The sequence below is a fragment of the Chiroxiphia lanceolata genome, chromosome 11 (assembly GCF_009829145.1).
Source record: "Chiroxiphia lanceolata isolate bChiLan1 chromosome 11, bChiLan1.pri, whole genome shotgun sequence".
In the NCBI taxonomy this organism is placed as follows: domain Eukaryota; kingdom Metazoa; phylum Chordata; class Aves; order Passeriformes; family Pipridae; genus Chiroxiphia; species Chiroxiphia lanceolata.
In genome coordinates, this window is record NC_045647.1 from 17,361,497 (window position 1) to 17,378,734 (window position 17,238).

General features: G+C 42.6%; 1 protein-coding gene across 6 annotated transcripts in view; it reads right to left on the reverse strand.

Moving 5' to 3' along the window:
• Positions 1–17,238, reverse strand: part of DCAF1 (DDB1 and CUL4 associated factor 1) — a 50,763-nt gene that overhangs the window by 29,882 nt on the left and 3,643 nt on the right. For all 6 annotated transcript variants that reach the window (XM_032698994.1, XM_032698990.1, XM_032698992.1 and 3 more), the window contains exons 2-11: positions 15,782–15,899; positions 11,129–11,205; positions 10,817–10,890; positions 9,752–9,865; positions 7,820–7,957; positions 6,451–6,954; positions 5,191–5,292; positions 3,881–4,039; positions 1,236–1,415; positions 185–394 (exon numbers count right to left, since the gene is read on the reverse strand). In XM_032698994.1, the coding sequence (XP_032554885.1) occupies positions 185–394; positions 1,236–1,415; positions 3,881–4,039; positions 5,191–5,292; positions 6,451–6,954; positions 7,820–7,957; positions 9,752–9,865; positions 10,817–10,890; positions 11,129–11,205; positions 15,782–15,891 (1,668 nt within the window). In that variant the 5' untranslated portion in view covers positions 15,892–15,899. The remainder of the gene's footprint in view (positions 1–184; positions 395–1,235; positions 1,416–3,880; positions 4,040–5,190; positions 5,293–6,450; positions 6,955–7,819; positions 7,958–9,751; positions 9,866–10,816; positions 10,891–11,128; positions 11,206–15,781; positions 15,900–17,238) is intronic.

The window sequence follows — 17,238 nt, forward strand, 5'->3', positions numbered from 1 at the left end:
CCTGTACTTTCCTATTGCAGTGTCATTCCACAAGTCAGGAAAAAAGTACAAATAAAATAATCCCTATGAATTGCACACTGCCTAGTTATTCCACCGGTTTCAAAAGACATCCTCGCACATCCGCAGCCTGGGTTCACTTGGAAAATGCAACAGCCACGTTAAAAGCTTGCCCCACACTCCTCACCTTGTAGGGGGGCTGTGGATGGACCAGGATGCCACCCTCAGTGCGCTGCAGAGACTGCTTCACCTGCTCCAGCTTGATGGCCAGGTGAGCCTCGAAGTACCTGCGCAAGGCCATGCAGGTGTGCTTCCCCGTCTGGCGACTGGCAAAGATCTCATCGTCGCTCAGGAGGGCTCCTTGGTCTTCCAGGTTTAAGATCTCCAGAGTGCTTATCTTCAAAAAGAGTGGGGGGAAAAAAAGGTTTCATCAGCTCAGTCTTCAGGGGGAAAAAAAAGCATCTACAGCTCTCAGCTGCAGTTGTACTAAACCCAGACACACTGATTTTATTGTACAGGACATACAAGCCCACTCAGAGCTGACTAAGGCTGTTTGAACAGGAAAGGGTATCTGCTTGGGAAATAGTGAGTCAAATTGAACCATTCCCTCTCCTTCACTATCTGTGATGAAAGAAATCCAGACTTCCATCAGTGTAGGTCTGGAGGCAGTGCCTAGTACTAGCAGGCATTATATGGCACAACACAGTGTGTGCTTACACCCTGCAGCACTGATGTCCCCAAGGTAGACACAACCCAAGCAGCAGAACTGCACAGCAACACCCTGCATACACTCCAGCTTTTGTACATGAACAGTGTAATTTGTGCCCATAAGGTACCGTGGTTACACAGCACACACACAGTTGTACCTCTCCAGGAACAAGGCTGGATTTATCCACATCCAAAAGGGTGCATGGCAATACTGCACATGTATCTGGAATGGTGAGAAACATTTGGACTCCTACTGCTTGAATAAGTACTTCTTAACCTTGCAGTTGCACCAAAAAGCTCCCAAAGGGTAGCAAGTCTCTAGACAATAATCATAATATTAAAAATAATAAAGACAAAAAAGGGACCAACGTTGCTTAGAAAACTCACCCCATCTCTCCATCTCTTCTGAACTGAGGAGGAAAAACCCCAAGTAAAACCAAACAGAAGAACAGAACTCTCCACAGTTACACTGCAAAGGGTGCAAACCCTAACACTAAAACCCTGCTCCCCACTAAAACCACAAGCCTTACCAGGTTAACCAGGCGCCGAAGGCCATCGTGCCTGTCAAAGAGCTCCAGGACAGCACGGAAGGAGAAGCAAATGGAGAAGAACATGGTGGCATGGCAGCAGCCCGAGGCATGGGAGCACTCCATCAGCCATAAGGTGTAGTTCACCACATCTGAAAGCACATTATGGGGGTGCATGCACACCTAGAAAGCAAAAGAACATTCTTGAGAAGGACTTCAAACAGACTGCTGAAGAGAATTTGTCTAAGGAGAACGAGGGCTCTTTGAGAAGCAAACAGAGGACGAATATCAGTTATTCTCAGCTTGACTTGGGACATATGAGACAGGAAACAAAAATTCCCATTTCCAGATCACTAAAAAAACCAAACAAACCCTGTGAGACTAATAGAGTCTATGATTTGGCAACGGAAGACTAGCAATTGGTCCATTCCCAGAGCAAAACACAGTAAATACAGCAGCCTTAGTAGAGTATAATTCCAGGGAGTCTTTCTCCATACCACTTCCAGATATCCAAAGAATGATTTGCTAGAAGCAGAGAAGAGAAGCTTCCACTGAAGAAACAAAAATTCCTCTCAGTGTAACAGTAGCATATGCTGTGTTGAGGTTCCAGCAAGCGCTGGCAGCACTGAAGCCAAGGGGAATTGCAAGGATCATCACATCCAAGTCAAAAGCCTGACTTTCTCAGGAAACAGACAACTGAGCTGGTCTTTTCCCTTCTCAGACCCTGCCTCTGAGATGTGCAGACCATGTGCTCAGAACTGCACTTTCCATATGCCTGTTGGCTTCTAATGAGGAGGAACTCAGAACTCTCTGCCAGGGTCAGTGCCAGGAGGAACAGCACCAAGCTGAAGCGCTGGCACCAGCTGCTATATGCCAAGTTAGCAGAGTTTTCCCTCTCTTCTCTGCTGGTGCTGGACATACTCACACAATACAATACTACCAGCTTCAGACCTGAGGCTTGGCATGGACTATGTGACAAGGGACTGACCCTTGAAACTGGTTTCCTATGAAATCCAGAAGTCCCACAGAAATCTGCTCTACCTGGTATCTGTAGATATTGGGGATAACATCTGGCAGAAGACACAATATCACTACAAAACAGCTGCATGGTTTTATGACACGGTCTGAGGATGTCAAGCAGAAGGAATCCTCATGTAGCACCCTGCCATGGCTTTTGGCCTTCCTTTGGAACAGCCATGCAAGCAGTAAGGAGAATCAGGGAAAAATACAACAAAAGGTTCAAAGAGAGCATATGGAGCTTTCTCATTATGAAGTTCAGAGAAACACCAGAGCAGCTCATGTGCAGTCAGGGTCCATCTTTCTAACAAAATGGGCAAAAAAGTGGAATGAATGTTATTCCCATTACAGCTTTCTTGCCCACATAAGGGAGATGTAATAAAGGGCATAGACAGCCCAGATAAGCCATGATTACCAAAAGGCTTTAGAGTTCGTTCCTACAAACACCTGCAGAGTCCATAAAGATACAGTCTTAAAAAAACACTACCAGTCCAGCCTTATGTGCTCAGGAGTCTTAAGCATGTTGAATCACAACACACGTTCAGACAGCATTAAAAACTAGGAAAGAATAGGCAGAAATGTACAGTTACTATTTAACTGGTTCCATTTTCAGCTGAAAAAAAGAAGAAAATGCTAGACAATGACAGGGACAGGCCAGCAATCAAAAGCCATCATCTCAAGCAGAGCAGAGCTGAAGGGTTAAGGCTACAACTTTGCAGTTGCTTTGAATGACTCTTAGAGCAGGATGCTCCCACAGGCCAGGACTAATGCTCACAAACATCCTTTTTTTTCTCCTTGGCATGGTTAGCAACTTCAGAACAAACTGGATCAGTTCACAGATCTGGCTCAGCACACACATGCTGCTGGCAGTATGAAAAAACCAAAAAAATAGAAAAGGAAACAGAATCACTGCCCAAAGTACCTGAGAAACTGAAGCCTAAGGGAATACTGTCCTATGGACCCATCTGAAGGGATGGTCACTGCAGGGACACTATTGAACCCAGAGGATGAGTTCTCTTAAGCATTTTTTTTCTATGTTAAAATATGAGGTAAGAAATGTTACCATCATTAACACTTCTTAAACATGTATAAGTGCAGGCACAGAGAACCCACAGCGTCATTTAACGTGGTTTTCTGAACAATGCAGACCAGACCTGTATGGGTCTCTTGCTGCACTCCATCACCTCCATAGAAGTTGTGCTGCTGTCTGGAATCTGACTGAGGGACTGTGTAACACTGAAGCTGTCCACATTGGATGAAAAAAGCAATCTCAACTATGGCAATCCATTGGAACAGACGGGAAAAGAAAGACTAATGAGAATGGAGAAGGTTTTTGTTGGGGTTTTTTTGAGGGGAAAAAGGGAATAATAAGATGAAAAGAGTGATGAAAGCATCGAGACAATGCTGACAAGGTCTTCAGTTAATTCCCTAGGAACTGAAATTCATGCCCTTGAAACAAAACACTCAAATACACTATTATTCATATACCTCCTAGTGCCTCTGCACGTACCACAGTCACCCACATGGATTTGCTTTTCGGCTTAGGAGATGTTTATTCACTGTTTGAACACAGGTAGGAACACTGAGAAATGATGGAATCCCTGCAGTTACGGGACAAGGACGACTCTTACCCTCTCCATGGCATCCTGATTGTACGACAAGTAATACAGGCACATGGACACCCCTGTTGCTGCCATGGAAGGACGAGGAATCTCCAGCAGCTTTTGCACCCCTCCATGAGCAACAAACTCCGTTGCAAACTTGTTGTGCAGCAGCAATGATGCCAAATGCTAAGGAAGGATAAAAGCAGACTGTAATTCTTCAAACTGTCATCAATTCCATCCCCAACCCCCAGAAAAACAGCAGAAAAAGCAAGCGCTCCATGCTTCGTCCACCTCATTTCCTCCTCCCGTTATATTTAACCCAGAATGTAACATTTAATCCCAATGACAAAAGCAAAAAGCACTTCATTTTACACATCCTGAATAGAAGAGCAACTCAAATTATCTAACAAGTCACCTTAAGGTTTTCTTATTCTTTTCCAATTCACTCACTTTCTATTATCACTAAGACTTACTTAAATTCCCATTCACACTTTGATTATTGCCATATTGCTGACAAGAAGAATTATACAAAATGAAGTGTAAGGGCAATTTAACAAAGTCTACAGCTGCACTGAAGTGTACTGCACATTACTTTTCTGTATTACCAGCACCTTAAGAGGAAACAGTAAGGACCACTGTAAACCCCACTCCACTCCCAACTGAGGTAACCTGTAGGAACACTGCTCCTTGGAAATAAATTCTCAAATGACAAAGAGACAGAGAGGAAGATACTGGAGGATCAGAGGCAGAGAAGTGACTGTGAAAGAGGGGAAAGAACACATAGAAAAGTTTAACTTATGCTGCTCCACTGCAGGTTTGGCTCAGTTATTTTGTGTGGCTTTGTACATTTGGGAAGTAACCTTAAAGATTGCTCAAACGAAACTACTGTATTTCAAACACTAAGCTCAGAAACATCATGCTGAGGCTTCTGGGAGTAAGATGCTTGTGCTTCTTACCCCTCACAAAAGTCCCTTGAGATGGAAGGCAGTGGAACAACTCAGGAATACCATCTAAGGGCAGCGGGAACACAAGCAGTTGATAAAAGAAGGATTTTTTATCATCCTCAGATAGGCAGGTGAAATTATTGGCACTTCCTGCACAATTAAGATCTTTTTATCCCCTCTTCCCTGTCCTGTTTTTTCATTTTAAACACTTGAGAGCTCTAAAAACAAAACTGCGATGCATTCAAGTTGAGTGAAAGCCAATTCCAATCCCAGGGAATGCTGCAAGACATGGCCCTAAAGAAGGTGAGCACTTGCCTTTGACACGTAGCAGGCATACATTCAATGTTTTTACAATGTTTATGGTATATTTTATGTATTATGAAAGTCATTTACCTTAAGGGCTTCAAAAGTGAGCAGCACATCATTGGTTCGCTTCAAATCGATGTAGTACATCATCAGCTCCCTTGATCCCAGTTGCATAAAGATGGGTAATAGCTGGGAAAAATAAAAAGGGGACACTAGCTGAATGTTTCACGGGAAACACAAGGTCTCTTTTGGTTTATACTCTCTCAAACCCCCAGTTTCCCCCTATTAGCAGATACCTGTTATGAGAGGTCAGTGGTAACCAGCTCCATCCATAGGAAGCAATAAAGGTTAACAGACCTCTTGTAAAACATCTGCTGACTGCAGCAAGGTGCATGGCAGCTGCCACACGGAAATCTTAAGACTCTCCTTCAAGTGCGGCTATGGAAGTCCACACAGATACCACCCTGGAGAGAGGTTCCACCTTCCATCTGTGCAAAGACAACTCCCCAACAACTGAACAGAAAAAACAGGAGAGCAGGGCAACAAACCAAAACCCTTTGCATAATTCTTTTGCAACAGCTTTATGCTATTAATTCCTATTTTTATATCCTGTTATTGCTGGCACATGAAGCAATCCAGTCAGCATGCAGGGTGTTAGGGGGATCACGGTTTCTGGCTCTCACAGAAGCAAGGCACACATGTGCACACACAATGTATATCACAAAGCAACACTGTGTTGCTTTGTTCTGTTATAAATTAAGCTAAACAACCTCAAAAAAAAAAAAAAAGAAAGAAACGTGGAAAATGAAAACATAGTTTGGTATCTGACATGGCCATGCTACTTTGTCCATATAAGTAATATCGGTTCTCAAAAGCATTTGCCTGCCCTGTCACTTGTCATCAGAACTACTGCAGAGGTTACACAAACCACTTCATTTAGAATTTCAAGTTATTTCTCAGACTTTTAACTGCAGGAGTCTATCACATCCCCCATAGGAAACAGGAGAAACGCCTGTATTTCAAACAAAGTCACTTGCCCCGTGTCACGTAAACAATCACCAAATTTAACAGAAACATGGAATAAAATCCCTAGTGCCATGCTCCAACCATAGACCACACACCTGCTAGGTTCAGGTTTGAGTATTACCTACCAAGTAATACTCAAACTAATGACTTCATCAATCTGAAAGTCATCAGCCACTCAGGAAAGGTTACCTATCTTAATCATAACAGGAAACACATCAGAGAGCAATGTAACAATTGTGCAGATTTTTCCCCACAACACCACTCAGCTTTGTCAGGAGAACTGGAGCACATTAGTGCTTCCTCCCCCCATCATCTGCTCACCTCTTGGTACTCCCCTAAGGGAGTCAGGTACTGCAGAATCAGCCTCTGCTCTATGGCAGGAGTCAAGGGGTAAAGTGTGTAATTAGTGCCAATCACCCACGGGGACATTTCTGACCAGCTGCTGTTGGACAGCTCAACGAACATCCGCTCTGGTTCCGAGGTGGAAAAGCCCAGTTTTTGCTTGGCCTTCCGGAAGCCGTCTCTCTCATGCTGTTTCCCTGATTTGCTTTTCCTCAGTGCCCCATCATCCAGCTTTGCAGCAGAGTTAACTCTGCTACTGGTCTTGTGACTTGAATCAAGATGAAAGGAGATGTCCATATCACCAGAAACTTCCTCCTGCTCTCCATCTACTGTCACTTCCCCATAATCCATATCCACAGCCTCTTCATCGAGAGGCAGCAGAGGATCCGATGGCACCTTCCGAGGGCTGGGCCGCTTGTTCTCCTGTTTTGTAGTCATTTCAGTGACCTGCAACTCCCGCAGCCGGCGAAGCACCAAAGCCACCTGTTTCAGAAAAGCAGCGCTCGTGAGAACACGCTTCTTGCTTTGATCATGCAACTCAGCTCAGCCATATTTTTTGTTATCAGCATGTAAAACCCGCTCCACAGCATAAATTGCCAGGTATGCTGTGGTGTACATTTGCCTAGAGAAATAACGATTTCAAAGCCAGTAGGAGAACTCAAACCCATTTTGCTACAGCTACTTTTATTCTAAAATAGCAGCACCAAGTCTCCTGAGTGAGAAGGAAGTGGCTTGAAAGCCACTAAGAGCAGATGAGCTATACTGGTGTTAACAGAACCACAGAGCAGCTTGCAGCATCCTTCCATCATCTCTGGCTAGCCTGGAATAAAGGCAACATTCCCTTTCAAAGCAGCAGCTTTGGTAAACTGCAGGTCCCCAGAACCAAAGGTCATGCTTTTACTTCTAAAGATTAGAAGAGCAGTGAATGCATTTTCACCATAATTGTCTCCATGTTGACTTACCCTTCATTTTATAACCCCTGTCTGGTGGGTAAACCACAACATGCAAAAGTTACAGATGTAAAGCTGCTGAAAATTTTTCTTTAAGGAAACTATGAATTATGAGTCTCATTAAAATGTAAAGTATTTGACTTCTTAGGTTTCCACTGGCAATTTTAACACAACTGGTACAACAGAATAATCAGGCCACATGCTCCAACCAGCAGATGCACCATCAGGGAAGGATGGAAACCATGAGCTGTTGACTCTTACAGATATTATCACAACCACAGTAAGACCCGTATATTAACTCACGAATGTGAGCTCCCCATTAAAAAAAAAAAAAAAAAATCAAACAAAAGTAGAGGCAACTGCCCTCTCCAAAGGGGAAGTGACTGAGAGATGATTACCAGTTGTGAGTTCTCATCCCTGTAATTTGCAGCGATGTCCTGGTTTTCCATAGCTCCCCCCAGCAGCCCCGTTGCGTAGGTCCTCAGCGGCTGATCAGCCTCCCGCGCCCACTTAAAGAGGTTTTCAACTATGCCTTCCTAGAAGGGAGGAAAAAAGAATGCAGTTCCAACAGTTACATTTCATCTTCAACTTCTCAGTCCCAGTGAAAGGACCTGCTGGGAGCAATTCTCCCTACCCCTAGTAATGACCAGGCTAGATTGCCTACCAGTCATGTAATGGATAAAAATATCTGGAACAAAAAAAAAAAAAAAAAAAAAGAAAAGAAAGAAAAGAAATAAATTGAACACTTTAAGCTGCATGAAACTATTCCCAGGCATCACATATTTGGATTTGCACACCTGCAAAAACCTTCTGAAGTGGCCAGTCAAAGTACTTCCTAGGAAGCAGCAAAACACTACAGGCATGAATTGATTAGTCCAAACAAAGGAGCCCAAAGCTCCTGGCAGTTCTGCTAATAGAAAGCTCCAGCAATTTAGCAGATTTCAAGGAAGCCATGTTGAACTTACATTAAGTAAAACGGAATTTGGCTAAATTTAAAACACCCATCTAAAAAGACAATGTTTTAGTATGAAAGACTAATTTTTTTTTCCTCTAAATCACTAATGGATTTTGAAACATCAAACAAGAACTCATTATCACCACGATGGGAATCTTGCACGTAATTTGAATCATAGGTACAATACAGTACAGGATCAGAAAAAAATTAATAATGAATAGACACACATTTCAATGAGAACTCTTATCTTACAGATTTTCAGAGACTTGCTTGTTATATATTTAAAGAATTGCATTATTATTTAGATGTTCTTATGTAATTTTAAAAAATTGTAACTGATGAGATGTGAAATCCCTTGGCCGCTAGAGGGCCTCTTTGTGACTAGAACAGCACCCTCATCCAATGGATATCCTAAAGTCTCCTACATACAGGAGCCCAAAGTGCCAGAACAGAGCTCTAGATATTCTCAAGTCAAAAGGAAAAAAGTTCTTAAGTGCAAAACTCAATTTAATTTCAGCTTACAGAGAGTTTTAGTCTCTGGAAATAGCTATGTTCTCCAAAAATGGGAAGCTATGGGTTTGGTTTTAAAATTTTTTGGTTTAAGGTCTCCCAGCCTTAGCTTTCGGACAGATCACAAAGAGCTCAAATTAAATTAAATCTTTCACAAAGGGAGAAAATTATTCTTTCCTTTTATCACACTTTGGAGTCCATATCCATATTTTCACTAGTAAAGAAATTAATTTAGAACTTTAATATAAAGCACTACTTGATTTGCAAACTTCAGAAAAACAAATTTTTACAGAAGAGGAAACTGTGGCTCAGGAGTGAAATTCACTTTCTCCTCCCTTTCAGCTCTCTGTGCATTCCTTCAGAACAACCCACTTGTCAACATACAGAAGTCTGAGTCAGCTGTCCATCACAGTTCCAGATAATCCCCACAAAGTATGTGGATTTTAGACTGCTTAGTTAAAGTATGACTTGCTTATCACTCAGCTCTAGTAACGCTATCGCTCTGCTGTAGCTGGGCATTACTGGGCAAGACTCCCACAGCAAGTCCTCCATGTTCTTTACAGCCTGCTCCATTCATAGGCCTATCATGTAACAATTCAAATTATAACATTTCCCAAAACATTACATTAGGTTCCAGCTCCTGTTCGAATCAGCCACATTACACCTTAAAAAGCTGTGAAATACCCAAGATCTGATTAACTGAATAAGCCAAAATTAGGAAGTCCCAAACCATTAGTAAGACTGAAGAGACTGTCTCACAGGGACAGGATTTCAATAGGGCTTTTTATTCATTTGTCCTTTGGGAAGACTTGTTGGAGTACATAATACAGCAAGCTTGAAAACCAAGCCTCAGCACAGGTGATACCTTTTCCTGAAAGACAACAGCTGTTTCCAGTCCCGGCATGATATCCAGCAGAAGTCGGCAGGCAGCAGTGTTCAGGGGAGGTTCTCTGCTTGTCATCACATAAGCATTCACTAGCTGGAGAAGATCAGGAACAGCATTGGTTTGAAATCAGACCCTGACCAAAACCAGAGCCATGAAAACCTTACAGCTCCCACAGCAGCAAAGAGATACAGTAAGGAATGCCAGTCTGAGCCCTGGGTCTCGGCACAATCAGCCTTTAACGTGCTCCCTCAGAGCCTCAGAAGTGGAAATTACTTCTCAGAGAAGCAATCAGAGAACCTCTGATCTCCTTTTCACTGACTAAATATTTATCTTGAACTCATTTGTAAAGGCAAATGCTTTAAAAAGCTGTGACAGGAACAGTGTAAACATGAAAAGATAATTGCTAAAAAAAATTCATGTAAGAAATAGCACGTTTTTAATTGTACCTACATTTGTATGTACAGAGAGGTACATGCAAGCTATCTGTCAGAATCCTTACAGCAATGTGTACTGATACAGGTGGTTGCAGGGATGTGAGGATAACAAAAATTCTAGCTATTAAATCATGTTAAAGTATAGAAATGTAAGAGGAAAGCCAGATTCCTGCCTCCTAATTCTCTGCCTGAGTCTTCTAGAGTTAACACATACTATTCCACTCCTACAGGCAGCCCAGCATTTCCATGAATTCAGAGACAGGGCACTGGAATTAGTGGCATTTCCATTACAGAAAGAAATTATGGTTTTGTACTTGTATTAGAAGACCTACGTTTTCTTTAAAGAGAGTGATAAGCCTTGAAAAGAATTAATTCAATTGCTGCTACACACACTCCCAACAGCTCATCAACTCCCCTTTCCTTGAGTCACTTTAACAGTGGCAAATGAGTTGCTCTTAAACCCATTTTAAAACCCACTGCTATGGAAGAGATTGTCCTGACACCACTAAAATAAATATTAAACAAGTACTGCGATAAACCAGCATACAGGAAATAAAAGCCCTAAGGTGGTGTCAGGAATTGACAGATGTAGTTCTTGAAGCAAACCTACCGCATTCATGAAATCATCGTTCTTGAAAAGTATCCTCAGTAAGTGCCCCAACATGCACTCCGGGTCTGCTCGGCCTGCAGGAGGAACAGGGAAACACTCATCACCTGCCTCAGGACGCCAGGGTTAATACTGAACTGCTATTCCCAAACTGACTGTGGAATGCTCTACTGTCAGCACCACAGAGCACCATTTCCCAGCGCAAAGGCAGCATCAGACCTCGATCAGCAGTCAGCCCGTGTTTCCTCTCAATATGAGTTACCAGGTGTTCCCTGGCACAGAGCTGGTGCTGCCCAAGCCACTCAGGACTCTTACCCGGGTGCCGGTCATCAAAGGGGTCGGGGTCCCCTTTGCGGTACTCCTCAGTCTCCTTCTCAATCAGCTCCGACATCCTGCAGGGGGGATGACATCCAGTGAACACAACTCACACTCAGCCTGCTCCTGGTGCTCCCCACATTAACATATCTGACAAAGCACTCTAAACCAGCCCATCATCACCTTTCACCTGAACAGAACCCAGTGCCACCAGAGGATTTCAGACTGTGCACAACAGAGGGCAGAGAAAAGAGACTGGCCTCTACTATCTCATCCTCCCACTGTGCTCCAAAACCCACTGAACCCACATCAACACCCCAGAGCTGCACATACACTCTGTGGGGCCAACACCTTTTATTTACTCATCTTAGAGTTCTGGTGGTGTAGAGAACTTGAGCAAATAAAGGGCTTGAGTAGTACTTTTCACCACCACAGTGTCTTTCTTCTGCAGCAGAATCAGTCCTGAACAGGTGACTTAAGTCCTCCTCCTTACTCAGTGTGTGCAAGGGCAGCTGCTCAAACTGCCTACACAGTTTTCTGTTATTTTGCATATTAAATTTCAATCGGGTCGTATAATTATTAAATATTAAATACTTTTATGAAGTGTTGTGTAATCACTACTCAGCTATCAATGTTTTAGCACATATCAGCTACCACAATGGATAAGACAAGGAGAAACTCGGCCAGCTCCTCATTCATAGACCTTCAAAATACATTAAATGCTCCCCTGTTCCAGAAAAAAAAAAGTTAAGGGTTGTTTTGAAGCAATGCCTTCTCCTAAATTGAGGAGCAGCCTCAGGAGACACATTAAATCCTATGCTCCAATTCATTTAGAATGAGCAGTACGGGAATTAATTATTATTTTTATTTAAACAAAATCAAGACGAGGGAAATTATCTCATGGTCAAGCAATATAATTCCATAGTTATCCACTGTCTTTCTCCATGAAGTGTTACAGTGGAAATATATGTAGTTTTATGTGAAATAAAGAGCACTCGATTAAATTTAAAAAAAATAGCAAATTAAATCTTATTTCCTAGGTATAAAACATCATTCCCTTCCCTCTGCTGAGGTCCAGAGTCTATGTACAGCACAGCATTTTAAAACAAGGTCTTAATACCTCAATGTAGTAATCTAGGCAGAGTTTATTATAGGGGAGGGAAAACTTCTGGAAGACTGCAGTAATCCCTGGAAAAATATTTGTCTTTCACAGGAGATTCCACTTACAGAACAGCACTGACTTCTACTCTATTCCTGTTACTTTCCAGAAAACATCCAGTGTTCCCAAGCACAGTTAGAGGTAAAAATGTACTTAGTCCTGCCTGTGAACTACACTGACCAAGGATGATGCCTGCCAGATTGTAGGAACAGCAATTTAGCTCACTAGGAATGAGCAGAAAACTTTCCTGCTTGTCTCTGATCTGACAATTATCTTTCAAAAAACTGTTGATCCTGTGGGGTTCCAACATTTACTTTTACAAGCCTGATTCTGAAGGGATGCAAATTATGTCCCTTGTCAATAATAGGTGGCACAGCTTGAGCTCTCAAGGAATTCTGGCAAAAGCAAGTTACTTCAGTGCTCCACTGCCAGCTCCTCGTTTTTTTCCACGAGAACTAATTGCTTGGGGGGTGTCTGCTGACAGACAACTCAGACAAATGGAGAGTTGGGAAGCAGCACCCTCGACTTGTCAGGTCTTTTGAGGTGAAAATTAGCATTTTGATTACATGCCAGAAAGGACAGACAAGCAGCATGGAAAGTGAGCACAACACTCTGGCCAGTGCATCCTGTCTGGGTAGGAAGCCAAACAGTGAGCCAGCTCCCAGTGGTTTCAGGGACAACATTATCACAGGCTGGATGAAACAGGCATGTAAATCACTAATTTCGGGGGGGTGTTAAGGCAATTAGTCACAATTGTTTGAGCAAAATAAAAAAATAACTGTCTCTTTAAAAATGACTCTCAAAAAAAAAAAAAAAAGAAAAAGGGGAAAAATTAAAAATCAAGCTTCCTTGCAATACCCTTCTTTTAACTAACACATGCAAAGGTGGTTTGTGACCTGACTTGGACAAATCTATCCAGATCAAGAGCTTTGTCAATTCTCAGTCAGAGCAACAGAAGAGTCAAATAACTAACAAAGCTCACTCCCACCTTCTAACAACAGCACCTGGCACACAGGGATTTAACAAAACCACAGAGCTTCTGTTCAAGTTTCAAGATTTCCTTCGCTCATTTGGCATTATATTGGTTCTCCCGCCACTTCAAAGTTTGCAGACAAGATCTTGGATTTACATGAAGGCAGGGATTCTTTCCCCTTACTTCTAACTCTTTTTTTTTTCTCTTTACAACTGTCTTTGGAAAGTTAGTCAGATCCTCATTGTCACTTGCCACAAACTGAGCTCACCTGGGCAGTGGGGCAGGAAGGGGCACTGTTATACAGAGAAGTTCCCAGTGACCTACATGGCATAACATAAACCCATCCTAATCCAGCCCTACGTCAGCACTTGGCATCAATGACCAACCTGAGCCTTTACAGCAGATTGCAACTGCATAAGATGCTCTAGGATCCCATGTCACAACACACTTGGTTTGTGGAGATCAAAGTTACGGTGTTAAACTGCTGATGAAAGAGGCTCCTGGGATGCAGCGAAGGATCTGGCTCCCAGGATTTGCCTGAATGGTTGAACATAACTCGCTTCCAGTCTGTGAACTGACCCTCTTGCAGGATCATTTCAATTTACAATATTTTGGAAAACCAAGTATATTTAATATCTGTTGTTTGCTGACAGGTTTCCAAGCAATTTATCCAGTTCATACCTTCTAACACTCCAGAGTTTGTACATCCAGAAAACCAGTTTACTTGGAAGTGACAATTCAGTTGTGGCCCATAAACGTCACTGTTGCTGTCCTTGTCCTGTTACAGCTGAACCCCTCCCTACTGCACTCTCACATGTGCTGCCTCAGCATCACATTTAATGGACCCCCATACACACAGGGAAGTTTTCATCCATTTTGCTCAGGAGGCAGAAGGAAGTAGAAAAGTATCACTCACGAACAAGTCTGACCACAACTTCCTCTGCCTGAAGACTAAAACACTATGTAAGGGCATTACTCTGCCTCAGGTCATTGGCCAATGTAAGCTCCAGCTGGTGAGGATTCCTGGGGAGCCCCTCCACCAGAAAATTCTAAATATCTAAATACCTAAAACTCCAAACACACACAAGGCTTTCATTGATACCTGAGACAGTGTAAATCCAAATCCTGACAGAGCCAGTAGATCCCCTTGCTATCTACCTTAAATAAATCTACACTATCTCCACCAAAGCCAAAATACCCAAGCTTTCACCATTCATAACCACTCTGCCTGCTGCACAGAAACTCTGAGAATCAACAGAGAGTTATCAGACTTGTCTGGGCGTAAATAATGTAGGGAGTTCCAGGAGCTGAGTGGGAGCAAGAAGTGCCAGACTGCTATAAACACAAGAAAAGACATGTTTAATTCAAATGTCTTTAAATTTCTTAGAATACAGTAAAATTCTGGTTATGCCTAAAAAAAAAAAAGTCTTGAAACAGCACATATGTTTCCTTCAGACAAGACCCAAAGACACACCAAAACATGTCTCACAATTTTCAAGAGACCTACTAATTTTCAAGTGTTTAGGGTTGGTTTTCTGCTGCTCATCTCCCTCTTTCTGAGCTGCTATTTTTAACATGTAGTAAGAACAGCAAAAAAAGCTGTGCCCAGTAGGTGAGGCACAGCATAGACCTGAGCAAGAAGCTCCACCAGATTCCTGTTACTTCCACCCAGTGCCAGCTCAGACTCCATGAGCTGACTTGGCTGGCCCTACAACACAGGGCAGAGCAGAACATAAACCTGGATTGCTCCTGGAATCCAGAGCAGTTCAGTCCTGCACACACCAGGCAGGCCATGGGTCTGCCAGCAGATGTGTGAGGAGGGATTGGGAGGAATTTCTGTGAATCTCCTGCTAAATCAAGAGTAATGTCAGCCTACCCAACTGAGGCCTGGCTTGGGAAACTACAAATCCAACTGATAATTCAAATGTTTCTCTTGTAATAGATGATGTCTTATAATTAATGGTGTTACCTACACAGCTCCTAAAAACAATTTATTGGTCCAGGTAATATGTTCCTCACATATGCAATACGAGGCCAGTCAATCAACACACAGTTTAAAATAATTAACCAAGTTTCAAAATTTCCCTTCAAACATGTTCTGTGAACTTCAATAATACTACTCTTGTCCTTTCATTTAATCTAACCAACTTTACTGCAAACTCAAACCCCTCACACTACCAATGATGGAACAACATTCTCACATATTCCCATCTTGATAAATGTTTCAGAAGCTTCATGTTAAGATAGCAGATTTATATCAACTTCTAATTATTTTTCCTGACTTCTATTATTTATGAGAATTAAATTCATGTTTTAAAGACAATTTGTGTAAGGCCTTCACAATATTAAATTTCTCACCAAAAATTTGCATTAAAATACCACACCTATAGTTCAACTTCCAGACCACGAAAATGAATTACAGGTTATCAGGTATGTGAAAACCTCAAGCAAAAACGTGGTTAAAGCTGCTGTCAAGTAACTTCAGATACTTCAATCTAGGAATTTGCTTAGCAGATCTTACCTGGTGAGAATAGGGACCATGTCTTGCCCGCTGCCATGTTCTTTCTCCCATTGCTCAAGCAAAGTAGTGAGCTCAGCCTTGGAGTCCACATGACCAGTTCCTGAAGTCATGGCTTAGCCTAAGGCAGAGGGCACAACCAGAAAAAGAAGAAAGGGCATAAAAATGAGCGAGAAATCCCACCATGTCACTATATTCATTGAAATAACCTAAAACAAAGATTACAAGTCATTTGAAAGAGGCAAATACTCAGCAACAAGGAGAGAGAAGATCAAGTGACAGCATTCTGCTTTCAAAGCTGAGAGTTTCTTTTTGGTCCTGTGCCTGAAGACTAAAGAACACATGCACACTGCACACAAGTCTTGACTGGTGCAGGACAGCCCTGACCAGGACAGAGGAATGCACACCTCACCCAAGGGGTGTTCACTGCTGAACCTCCTAAAAGCTCCACTGCTCCTCCACTCCAGGAGCAGACCTGAGTCGGTCCTTCCTGGTGATTTACTCCAGAACCAACAAAGCCAGGGCAGCAGGACTGTGATCAGTGTCATTGTTGCAGTTTAACACCCTCCAGACAGCAGTGGAAGTGCCAACAAACATATCAGGTACACGGTGCCAGGGAGCAGCTGCGGGCAGTGGGAGTAGCTCCAGGACAGCAGTGGTTGGGAAAGAGCAGGGCACCACCTGACCACTTGTTCAAGGTTTCCAAGAACAGCCAGTGGATCCAGCAGGAAGGAAGGATGGTCACAGGAGGGAGCACTGGAGCAATTACTTCAGGTTTATCAGCCTTTACTCTCGTGACAGCAGCTGACAGAAGATTTATCTTCTCATCCTCAAAAGAGAATCCCTCTACAGAACTGAGTGACTTGTTAAGGTACCACTTAATGAAGAGAACTATCACTGTAGATTCAGTTTAAGCTTCTAAATTTCCAAGTGTCAGCTTTTATCAATCTGACAAATCAACTAGAACAAAAATCTGTCTCAAAACACTGCTGTGCCCTTAGTTTCCAACCTGACAGACTGTGATTGCTGGGAAGTCGTAACTTCTGGAGGAAGGAATACCCAATCCTGATTTATAAACTGACCTTGTACTGAAGGTGGGGCTGAGAAATCAAAGCAAAAGAGCTTCTTTCACATCCAAAACTGCACAGATTCCCAGCATTTCATTAGCCATAACATGGCCATTATCCATCTGCCATGAGATTAAACACTCATTTGTCATAATTGACACAGAAAAAGACTTTCCAAAACAATATTAAATACAGATGTGTTTAAGACAGTGACATACACTTCAATTCCTGAAATACAGATTCAGGGGTCAGTCAAATGACAGACTATAAAGGCAGCCATAGGCCAACACAGATTACATAAGCATTTATAGCCCAAGTTCTCTCTGGAAAACATCACCATGCTTAACTGAGTGTTGGACACCTCCTCACTCAGGGAATGGATGAACAATCCTA